This window comes from Aquarana catesbeiana, linkage group LG13 (genome assembly GCF_042186555.1).
Source record: "Aquarana catesbeiana isolate 2022-GZ linkage group LG13, ASM4218655v1, whole genome shotgun sequence".
NCBI classification, from domain to species: Eukaryota; Metazoa; Chordata; class Amphibia; order Anura; family Ranidae; genus Aquarana; species Aquarana catesbeiana.
This window is the reverse complement of record NC_133336.1, coordinates 77,632,084-77,644,317: the sequence shown is the minus strand read 5'-3', so window position 1 is coordinate 77,644,317 and position 12,234 is coordinate 77,632,084. Positions and strand designations below refer to the sequence as shown.

At 41.7% G+C, this 12,234-nt stretch overlaps 1 protein-coding gene across 2 annotated transcripts in view; it reads left to right on the top strand.

Moving 5' to 3' along the window:
* The window catches only part of MIDEAS (mitotic deacetylase associated SANT domain protein), a 144,970-nt gene that overhangs the window by 123,209 nt on the left and 9,527 nt on the right, over positions 1–12,234 (top strand). For both annotated transcript variants that reach the window (XM_073608873.1, XM_073608872.1), the window contains exons 7-10: positions 1,535–1,638; positions 2,263–2,338; positions 4,137–4,225; positions 6,188–6,340. In XM_073608873.1, the coding sequence (XP_073464974.1) occupies positions 1,535–1,638; positions 2,263–2,338; positions 4,137–4,225; positions 6,188–6,340 (422 nt within the window). The remainder of the gene's footprint in view (positions 1–1,534; positions 1,639–2,262; positions 2,339–4,136; positions 4,226–6,187; positions 6,341–12,234) is intronic.

Below are 12,234 nucleotides of genomic sequence, written 5' to 3'. Positions count from 1 at the left end.
CCCTGCATCATCTACCCTCAGCTGGTCAACTCCTTCCTGTGTCATGACCTAAAGTCTGACCAGGAAGTAAGGCAAAAGTAATTGAGCAGTGTTTTGAAACAGCCCTAAAGACAGTGAGGTAAGCGTGCGTAGAATAAATGGAAAGCTGTTCTTATTTTTGCACTAATTATTACATTAAGTACATTAATGCTATATTGGTACATAGGGGAGCTTGAATTTAGGAAAAAAAAAGGCGAACAAAGACAATCCTTTAGATTCTATACTAAGGCTGGCCATAATGATGCTATTTTCTTTTCTTTCCACGGGTTGCAGGAAAGAAAATCACTTTATTCCCCCATCAAAACAGTCAGTGTTGTTGGGGGAATCTATTCCGCAAAGCTGTTGTGTTCTCTCGGCGGGGGAAGGGAGTGGGGAGGCCATTTCTGCCAGGAGAGCAAATTGATTATTGCTAGTGGCTATAGCCGCTGGCAATAATCGCATGTTGAAAATCCAACATGCTGGATCGGCTTGGGTACATAGTCTGCCCATAGATGGTTCAAATCTCAGCCGGTCCCTGCTGAACTGGTCCGAATTCAAACCATCTATGGCTGGCTTAAGTCATTGCCAAAATAGTGGACCATCCTGCTCCGTGAATACATTATAAACAAGCGATCTTGACTTCTCTGAGATGGAAAACCGTGATTCTGTTATTTTAGCCTGAGCCTGGTTTGAACTTGTACCATAGCTCAATTTTCCTGTCGCACAGCATGGACTTCTAAAAGTAAAATTACAGTAAAAATTTGAAGTCTTTGTATTTTGGAACACATAAAGTGTGGGTTTGTTTCCAAACAGCAGAACCATCACAGTTAAAATTACATTTGTGAAATGCAACAGTACAGATTGACCCAGAGGTCTGGCACTCACGCCAAGGGTATTATGGTTAATAATAATTAATATTAATATGTCATTGGGAAGTTAATATTATGTAATTGGGTAGTTATAATGATACTGGCAGTATTTAAAATATGTTTAATGATTCTTGAATGGTACAAAAAAATATTGTTTCAATTTTTTATATCTGTTGGTAGTCTGACTTTAAAACAATTCTGTGTCTCTTAAAAAAAAAATTGTCTCAATGCAGTAAAAGCACTGAACCTGTCCCATACTGCTGAACCCCGCTTGTTTTGAAGAGTCAAACTCTGCGGATAAACGCTCAGCATTTGACGGTGTTGAATGCTGGTGTCCTCCATTGCTCACTGTGGTTTGCTCTGTTGGCCCTTGTGACAGTGTGGAGGCTGACAGATGGAACCACAGAGTGAAACTGGGGACCAGGCGTCCAACACACCCGGATGTGCCCAGGTGCTGAGGATCAAACTGAAATAAAGTGGAGATCGGTACCATGGGACAGATAGGAAATAATTGGTTTCTTTGCAGAGTGCTGTTTTGTTTGAATTTTTTAAAATAATGACAGGGTCGCTTAGGTATTTCTTTAAACTCTGAAAGTGATAGTGGTAATCTATCAGTATTTCTAACTCTCCTTTCTCACCATTGACAGTAGAGGAATTGCTAACAGCGGCATGTTCCAGCATCCTACCAGGCGGCGGCACCAATCAGGAGCTAGCACTTCATTATCTTCATGAGTCAAAGGGAGACATCTTGGTAAGTGTGTATACTTTTTCAGTGTGATTTTTGCTTTGGTAAATACAGGTTATAAATCTAGAAGCCACCATTGAAGGGAATAACAAAATTATTAATTTACATTTTTAGTGTATGTAAAGCCAGAACATTTATTTTGGTGTTGAATAAAGAAGGGAATGGTTATGTTGCTGTCTGGGTCCCATTGAGAAAATTTCCTTCCACTTCCTGTCCCAGATCATCACACATCAGGAATTTAAAGTAGATCTCTCCAACATAATGGAAGTCCTCTCTTATTGGTCTCCAGAACAGGTTTACTCATTGGAAGTTTTGTCCTCAAAGCCTTTTCCTGTAGCAGTTCAAAAAAGGTTGGATCTGCCATTTAGTGTACTGAAGGCAATGGCCATCAGGACGAGAGGAGGTGAAGCTCACCAGCAGGGACACAAACAGCAATACAAATGCTGACAAAGGTTCTAACCCCATTACTATGCAATCAAAAACAACAGTTTTGGCTTTATTTACATTTTTATTTTGTATTTATTATTGCAGCAATCAGTCTACTGCCTACAGCTCATTCTCTCACGCTGAAAAAGTTAATTAAGTTTGTTCAGGAAATATTTTTTTTTTCATTACATGTTCTGTTAACAGGCAGCTCTCACAAAGTTGCTGTTGAAGAGGCCAAACAGGCACAAAGGTCATCCCTTGGAAAATTATCATTACTCTGGTAAGGACAAATAAGGTGGTTTTAGTTTTGTGTAGGCTGTTCTGTAATAGAGGTCCTTAGGAAAGATCACAGGGTGCAGAGAGCTGGAGCATTGTGTGTATAAGACCCCTTTTAAACTTAGCTGCGGCCGCGCTAAAGCACCGCTCGTTTTAGTGGCACTTTAGCACTGTTTAAGTGGCGCTTTTAATTCTCGCTAGCGAATCGCTTTTCAAGCGCTTTGGAAATTCATTTCAATGGACAGGGCTTTTTGGGAGTGCTGTATACAGCGCTCCCAAACCACCGCAAAGATGCTGCTTGCAGGTCTTTTCCTAACGTCCCGCAAGCGCACCGCCCCAGTGTGAAAAGTCAAACTGAAATGAATGGGAGACGGTTTTCAGGCATTATTTAGAAGCTATTTCTAGCGCTAAAACGCCTGAAAACCGCATCAGTGTGAAAGGGGTCTAAGGCATGTAAAATTCATGTTAGCGGTCTACAGGATTCAAAATTGTGAGTTTAGTGGTCTGTGGGGTCCGAAAGGTTGGCGACCCTTGTGTTAGATTACAGAGTGCACTGGGTAGTGTGGTCAAGCAAGTCATATTTAAACACACAACTGTTGTAACTGGAATGTGGACTAATAAAAAGAAGATTGTTGGTAGAATATCTGTTTATGAGCTTTTACTAGTACTTTAACTTGTTCTTTAGGCTTCATGCACACTGGATATTTTTACAGCAGCTGTTTTTGGCTTCAGGTGTTTTTTTTCTGCAGCCAGTAAACTCCCCAGCATGTTATCCTATGTGTCCATGTACACATAGGCTGTTGTTAGCGTTTTTTGGCAGGGGCGTTTTCTCTCTGGATAAAAGCTGAAAAATTTGGCTATTCTGTGTTTATTAGCGTTTTTAAGCCATGATCTTTTGTGGGAGTATATAAAACAAAAAAAAACAAAAAAAAAAAGCTAAAATACACAAATGCTGAAAGGCTGAAAACCACTACTGCAAAAAGCTGCAAAACTCATTCTACAGCTTTCTACAGCTAATGCTACTGCCTTTTTTTTATCAAGTCCAGTGTGCATGAGGCCTTTAAAATTAACACTTACCCTTATCTATAACCCCTAATGCCCCATACACACGGTCGGATTTTCTGACGGAAAATGTGTGATAGGACCTTGTTGTCGGAAATTCCGACCGTGTGTGGGCTCCATCACACATTTTCCATCGGATTTTCCGACACACAAAGTTGGAGAGCAGGATATAACATTTTTTGACAACAAAATCCGTTGTCGGAAATTCCGATCGTGTGTACACAAATCCGACGGACAAAGTGCCACGCATGCTCAGAATAAATAAAGAGATGAAAGCTATTGGCCACTGCCCCGTTTATAGTCCTGACGTACGTGTTTTACGTCACCGCGTTTAGAACGATCGGATTTTCCGACAACTTTGTGTGACCATGTGTATGCAAGACAAGTTTGAGCCAACATCCGTCGGAAAAAATCCTAGGATTTTGTTGTCGGAATGTCCAAACAAAGTCCGACCGTGTGTACGGGGCATAAGTCCTACATTAACATTAAATCAACCCCTGGAAAGCCACATTTAATGTATTGAGCTCCAAAACAACTAATTTTAAAAGCACACCCCTTGTATCATGATCTACCTGGCTGACAACCACTAATTTGTGTTTTTGAATCCCATCTGCCCCCTGGGGTATCATACATTGATATGTGTATATAAAAAAAAGTAAATTGAAAAATGTGAAGTATGGCATCTATATAGCGTTTGAAGGTCTTAATGAAGTGTGTGACATTTATGCCTTTTTCTCTAGGGTCTGACAAGTGGTCCACTAATGAGAAAAGACTTTTCAACAAGGGAATGGCGATTTATAAAAAAGATTTTCTGCTGGTTCAGAAACTGGTACGTAGCAGCGCAGACATATCATTATAGTTGAATTCCTATGGATCTGTTTCATCCGATTACCTCTACTTTCACTGTCCATTCACAGAGTAGGGGTGGTTTCACTTTCAGGTGTAAGTTAAAGTGTATCTGCACCTGGACAAGCAGGTTAAAAACATTGCATTTTGGGTATTTTACATATTACCTCTAACCATATGTTTTAACTTATTACATACTAGGTAATTTCGAACACTGTTTTTTTTTTTTTTTTTTCTGTGCACAGTGAGTGCACACAGAGATAGGAAAGTGCCATCTTCATTAGAAAAAACACACACATAAAGCACTAGTGCATGGGTCTCAAACTGGTTCCCCTCCAGCTGTTGTGAAACTACAAGTCCCATGAGGCATTGCAAGGCTGACAGTTATAAGCATGACTCTCACAGGCAGAGGCATGATGGGACTTGTAGTTTTGCAACAGCTGGAGGGCCGCCAGTTTGAGACCCCTACACTAGTGTAACACTCAGCGCTGAAACGCCTGATTATGAAAAATAGTGGGTGGACATGCATAAGTATGCTGGTTCATCAATAACAACAACAAAAATATATTTTAGAGGTAAAAATTAAATACAAAGATAAATAAAAACATGGCGTTCTAGGGGGTGCGCCCCTGTCAACTGAGTCTCTGAAACAAATGCTGCAACGGGAGCGAGACTGCATCAGGCGCGGGCTGGGGGACCCCGATCACTATGGGAAAAGAAAGGCAAAAAAGGAAGAGAAGCGCCAGGCAAATCCTAGTGCAGCATTATTTTATTTGACTAAAATACAAATTGTTGACAATATAAGGTGCACTTACATAGTGCTAGTGAGGGTAGGTGCTTTCCAGATCCAGCATAACAGAAGAGCCACCGGGGTGTCCCTGTGGAAGAGTCCACGAGCGCCGTGTGTCAGTGGAAAGCTGAAGCCTTGAGGGACCTGGGGAGGACGTCGGCTGTCCTCTCCTCGAGGCTTTAGCTTCCTGCTGACACACGGCGCTCGTGGACTCTTCCACAGGGACATCCCGGTGGCTCTTCTGTTATGCTGGATCTGGAAAGCACCTACCCTCACTAGCACTATGTAAGTGCACCTTATATTGTCAACAATTTGTATTTGAATCCAATAAAATAATGCTGCACTAGGATTTGTCTGGCGCTTCTCCTTCCTTTTTTGCCTTAAAGAGGAAGTAAACCCTGTCAAAAAAAAAAACACCCTGCAGGGCAAAGGCATAATGAGCTAGTATGCATAGCATACTAGCTCATTATGAATTACTTACCTGGGATTGAAGCCCCCGAAGCGACCCTCGTTCACGTCCTCCATCGCCGCGCATGCGCCGTAGACATTGGTGCCCGTTTTTAGGAAAATATCTCCTTAACCTACACGGTATTTCTTGCACCTATGGGTAAGCCTTAATCTAGGCTTATCTGTAGGTTAAAGTGGTCTGTAAGGGTTTACAACCACTTTAAGTGCCATCTTCAGGCTGGAAAAATTGGCTTGCAAGCAAACTTCTAGTGATCGCCATGATTGGTTGTCATGGTGATCACATGATAAGGAACCAAGCTAAATTGGTTCCCATTTGTTATTCTGAGACCTGCGGCTGTTGGTGAGAGCTGAAATCTAGATTAAGGTTCTCACAGCACAGATAGCTGTGTCTAAGAATGTTAACCTACAGACTGCAGCTGCCAAACTACCAAATTAACCAGGTACTTGGATAAAAAAAAACCTGGGTTTTTATTGTTACATTTAATATTTTGTTTGGTTCTTGGAGTTGTTACTTTCAAACAGGACCATTTGGGATAGTATAATTACAATTCTGGGACATTCTCATTAGCCTAGTTTTACTATGTAGTCACTTATTTGGTGTGCACAGGTATACTGTATGCAGCAAGTGGGATTGTAGCGTGTGTTGTATACATGGAGCTAATTGTATTGTTTTGATGGATGTTTCAGATTAAAACAAAAACCGTGTCCCAGTGTGTCGAGTTTTACTACACCTACAAAAAGCAGGTGAAAATAGGACGCAATGGGATGTTAATATTCGGAGATGTAGAGGCCGTCACAGATGAGAAAAACCCCAGAGAAGACTCCGAGATCGATATTAAGGTATTTTAGATTTTTACAAACTGCTAGGAACTTTTAACACAAGGTTGATCGATCAAAGCTGAAGGCATTTTGTTGGAAAGGATGGGTCAAAGGAAAATAAAGTGGGGCATTTTACCAGGGCTCTGTTTAGAAATCATGGGGCCCTGGCAAGGCCCTGTCCCCCTCTTTCATCACCCAGAGGAGAGGTATAATGCAGCACACTGTGTGCCGTGGAAGACCTGCGCTGACATTGAGAGGAGCTTAAAGTGTGAGCCTATGTGCAGGGATCAAAAGTATGCAATGTCTAGAGTGCAGGAGTGGGAAACCCACAATACAGGGGTCAGTATTATGTAATGCAGAGTGCAGGGGATAGTTGTTACAAATGCAGGGATCAGGAGTAAGTAATGTAGAGTGCAGGAGTCAATCAGCTGTATGTTATATAAATACTGCAGGGGTCAGGAATGAGTAACACAATAGAGTGCAAGGGTCAGGAGTAATGCAGAGTTCACACACAGACACACACGTAGTTTGGGATTCCAGAGTTCACCCCTCGTTAACCTTTTTGTTACAGTTTGACATAATTATTTTAATACAAAGTCATCCAGCGTGGTGATGTCTCCATCCCAGACATGTACTAGTTATCTGTAGAGAAAAAGAAGTTTGACATTTGTTTTTTTTTTTTTTTTTGTAAAGTTACAAAGTTTTTGCATCTTAAGGTTTCTCACTTTTTAATTTTTTTTTTTTTTTTAGTTCTAGCCTGTTTGTGCGTGATCAGCATGAATTTATTTTCTGCTTGGCCAAACATTTTAAAGTTCTGATAAAATCACTTCCAGTGTTAGTCATTTTTTCCTTTTGCTCATTTATATGCCAGCCATGTAACCAGCCACATGTGAGGTTGATCAGATCAAGGTGCAGAATGTTTGTCTGCAGTGGCCAACACAAGCTTTAAATGTTCCTTTTCACTGTAATGCTGTTTGCATTAAAGTGTCACCAAAAAGGCCACGTTGACTGGCCAATGCTGGGAACCTGATGTTCCAAGACTGAGCCTCCACCTAGACATTCGATCCACAGAAAGAATCAGTTGTGACAAGTGTTTTGGCTGTGGCCCAGCTGGGGAGGTTCCAGGCATTTGTGTGCCAGCCCTAACTTGTTGGTTGTATTCACGTAGAGGAAAAAGGAGAGAGAGTGTCTGCCGATTTAGACTGTGTGTGAAGGGCAGGGGGAGCTCTGATTACACATCTGCTCCCTCTGTCATGTTGCTTACGTCTGTGCCAAGCTGGTGGTAATAGCTAGATCTTCTGTAGAAGCTCAGCAGCTAATGGCTGACAAGTGTTTGGTTGAGACATTCCAATAGCCAGCCATCCTCAACAACCATTTCGGAAGGGTGTGACCTGCTAATCTGCAAGCTGCATGTATCGACGTCTATCTGGGTTGTACTGATTTATACAAACGTCAGCTACTTTTTTAATTCTTAAATTATCATTTCACTGAACTGGAAAAAAAAAAAAACATTCAGGCATATATTAAAAGGTAGAGTACAAGTTGCAGTAACCGGCAACCCTTTCAGTATTATGTAGCTTTCATTCTAGATCAGTTGGGAACTCCACTGAAATCTTCCATCTGACCTGTTGCATCAACCTGCTTCTGTCTGTTTTTTGCATTCCTATTGGGTGGAGATGCAATTAATGATGCAAACAAAAGCCAATCAACAGAAGCCCTCAATATTTTATCACGGTAATAATTACCGCTCCGGGTGGTATCGCTTGTGTTCACACCGTCCTAGTATATAGGAGATAAAGGGAGCCGGTGTCTTGCCGAGAAAGTTCCCCCGGCGGATAAGGACCCCCCTGTACTGCGCAGGCGCTGCGCTTGTGCAGTACCAATGACTAGCAGCCGCCAAAAATAGCCGAAGCTGAAAAACTCCAATCAGCTTTACACGGCGCCTGCACCCTAGGTCCAGGTTCAAGCCCCACCATCCTAGTGGACATAGAGGTAGAATAAAAAAGTGCCGAGCGCAGCGAGGCCGTGCCCGAAGCGTGGCGAGCGAAGCGAGCCCGCAAAGGGGCCCTCTTACAGGCGCCGTGTACAGCTGATTTCTAGTCTATTTCGCTTCGGCTATTTCCGCCAGCTCCTACTGCGCCTGCGCACTAGAGGGGGGTCCTTATCCGCCGAGAGGAACTTTCTCAGCAGAACACCGACTCAGCAAAGTCAAATGGCAGAAAATAGAGAAAGGAAATAATGCCTTTATTAAATGAAGCTTGATGTGATTGTAGCTGTATTAGTGCAATTGTGACAGAGAAAATTGAGTACTGTCCATGATACTTTTTTTTATTTGCATACAATTTTTCAGGACAAGCTTTTGGGGTATGTCCCCTTCTTCAAGGTCAAAAAAAAAAAAACACATCTCTACATCTGAAGCTAAATCCATGCATCAATCAGAGACACAGGTCCAGATGATAACTGATGCGTTTCGCACCGGTAAAGGTGCTTAATTATAGCTGTAGGACTACCGATCGCAATCTGTCTTTTATACACAACAAAATAATATATGGTGGTCACCTGACCAATTGTATCTAATCCAGATCGTGATCAGCTGTGGTCCTGCAGAAACCTTTCACACATGTGGGGGAGGAGTAATCAACGAGGCGATCAAGTCAACCAATATATTAGATCATTTTAACCCATAAAAGAAAAAGGAACTAAATAAAGGAACTAAATAATAAACATATATTGGAGTAACCTTAGAAATTCAGGGTTAGATTATTGGGCTGCAGCAGATTGCTCTCCTTGGCACTCCGTACATATAATTTATTTCTAAATCAAATGCATAAGACCCCATTCACACCTGAGCATAGCGTTTTTGAGTGTTTTTCAGGCGTTCTGTCACACGTTTTATCGCGAGTATTTGCGCGTTTCCATGCAGCGTTTTCTGGCGTTTTTGAGCTTTGGCGCTTTTTTTTATTAGCCAATAGGAAAAATGATCAAATGATCATCTGTTTCATCATTTGTTGCTATGTTGTCATCTGCTTCCAGGGGTGAATATGCTCCAAAAACGCCCAAATCTGCCCAATCCGAGTGCCAAAAAAGGGTCCAGAACTTGTTTGAGCTTCAGGCGACTTGGAGTGGAGATGTGAACCATCTCCATAGAGAATAATGGATTTTTTCCCCTCAAGCATTTTGTAGCTTCAGACTTCAAGTTACAAAATGCTCAGGTGTGAATGGGGCCTAACATACGATATTCATGTGACTGCCAAATACCCAATAAAAACATTAAGTGAGGTATAAACATCAATAAATGTGCAAAACATGTAATATAAAAATGTGTTAGAAGATTCTAAAAATGTGCGTATACATATCGTTCCGTGTATGTGGCTAGATATCGATATGCGATGTTCAGGATGAAAGCAGAACAAAGCAAAGATGCTTTACCCATAAAATAAAGTGATAATAATAGACACACACACACGGATGTATACATACATGTAGATGGGGGGACCCTTACATGATAGAAAGAGAAGATCAGGGACATATCTGTTTTGTATTGTGTGGAATAAGAACATATTGATCCTCAACAACCTAAATGTGGCCACATGTGACGTGAGGACCCCCTTAATCTATATGTCCATATAACTCCAGATGTTTAGTTTTTTGTGTAAAATTAGAATATTTATTGTCATTTCAAGATGTAATCGCTAATCTAGTCCTAGTGTATTATAACAGTAATAATAATCCCTCCCTTTAGAATGTAAGCTCTACGAGCAGGACCCTCCTGTACCTTTTGTATTGTACTGTAATTGTGTTGTCCCCCCTCTACATTGTAAAGCGCTGCGTAAACTGTTGGCGCTATATAAATCGCGTATAATAATAATAACAATAGAACAAAGTGAAGTGAAATGACTATATAGTACCTAGCTATGTGAGGGAGAAAAGGGACTGTGTTTATACAAGGTAAAATGAAAGTAAATAAATAGGAACGGGGGGGGGGGGGGGCAAAAATATACCGGAGAATGAAAATGTCTAAAACAAGTGAAATAGTGAATGGAAGGGATTCTGTAAAAATCATATACTATAGGTGATGTTTTCAATCGTGAAAGTAGAACACATCCCCTTCAAAATTTGACTCCATCGACTTTCTAGTATTTAAGTGGAATATCCAGATGGATATGTCTAGAACGAGTAAAATAGCGAATGGAAGAAATTCTATTAAAAAGAAAAAAAAAATTCTTACTATTAAATTATATAAAAACTTTTTTTATATACCATAGCTGATGTTCTCAATCATAAAAGTAAGACACATCCCATTCAAAATTTAACCCCATCGGCTTTCTAGTATTTATGTGAAATATGCAGAGTGTCCGGAATCTATCGCCCCCTCTGATGGGTGTGGTAATTCTCTCTCTATGCCCTGTATACCCAAACCTGAAGTATCCTTATGATGTACATCGATCCAATGCCTGGTGACATTGGTGGAATGATTTTTATCATTGTCATACAGATGGTCATAAAGACGGTCTCTCAACCGTCGGGTAGTCCATCCTACGTATTGGATGTTGAATAAACGGCAAGTGATGACATAAGCTAGGAATTTGGTGTTGATAAATGAAGAAACTTTGATTGTTTTACCAGTCACAGGAGAACAGACAGTATCACCCTTTTTGATAAGGGGGCAATAATGTTCTGCTACCACCACCGAAGGTGCCTTTAAATTGTAACTAGTGGGTTCCAGGACTAGTGCTGGTGAATAGACTGGGAGATACCGTTTTGGTGCCGCCTGTCAGGATCCAAGCATATATTGGATCATTGAACAGCTCAGGAATGGACCTGGTAATGATGTTCGTAATTTGGTTAAATTCCACACTGAAGGGTGTTGAGAACTCAGGAGGAGAACTGGCATTAGAGGAGAACTCTTTTCTAATAACAACTCTAAGACCCCTTTCACGCTGCCGACGCCCGGGTATCAGCGGTAAAGCGGCACTATTTTTAGCGGCTGTATTCGGCCGATAGCGGGGCGGTTTTAACCCCCTGCTAGCGGCTGAAAAGGGGTTAAATTCGCCTGCGGCTGCGTTTTGCAGGCAGTATCGCAGCGTTGCCCCATTGATTTCAATGGGGAGCAGTGGTGGAGGAGCGGTGAGTTCACCGCTCCAAAGAAGCTGCTGGCAGGACTTTTTCTGATGCCCTGCCAGCGCAACGCTCCAGTGTGAAAGCCCTCGGGGGAGCAGCTGTTTTGGGGCGGTTTGCAGGCGATATTTTTAACGCTGTAGCGCCTGCAAAACGATCCAGTGTGAAAGGGGTCTAAGGCTCTAACTCTAATCTGAGATTAGCTGAGAACGTGGGGTGTTCTCAGCAATTCTGAAGGCTCTGAAAATCATAGATTTAGAATAACCTCGGTCCTCAGATCTGGTTGCCATGTCCCCTGCTTCTTTTATAAAATCAGAATCTTTGCTACAGATACGTCTCAGCCTGAGCCTCTTATTGTATGTTTTGGTTGGCCTGAATCGGCTCTCAATAGGGCATTGCCCACAGTGGGTTTTCTAAACAAATTAGAGGTCACCTCGCCGTCACTGGCCCACAGCTCAACATCCAGAAACTCGATGGACCTGGGGCTGTGATGCCCTGTAAATCGTAAATTCAAATCATTTTTATTTAAATAGTCCAACCAAGCTTCCATGCTGAATTGCTCGCCAGCGACAATGAACAACAGATCGTGTATGAAGCGACAATAAAATATTGTATCTTTACGACGGGGGCTATTCGATCCAAAAATACGATCCCTCTCCCCCCATCCCATGTACAAGATTGGCCAATGATGGAGAAAATTTGGCTCCTGTGTCTCTGATTGATGTATGGATTTAGCTTCATTTAATAAAGACATTATTTTGGGGTGCAGCCGTCCTTTCTCCATTTTCTGCTCCCAA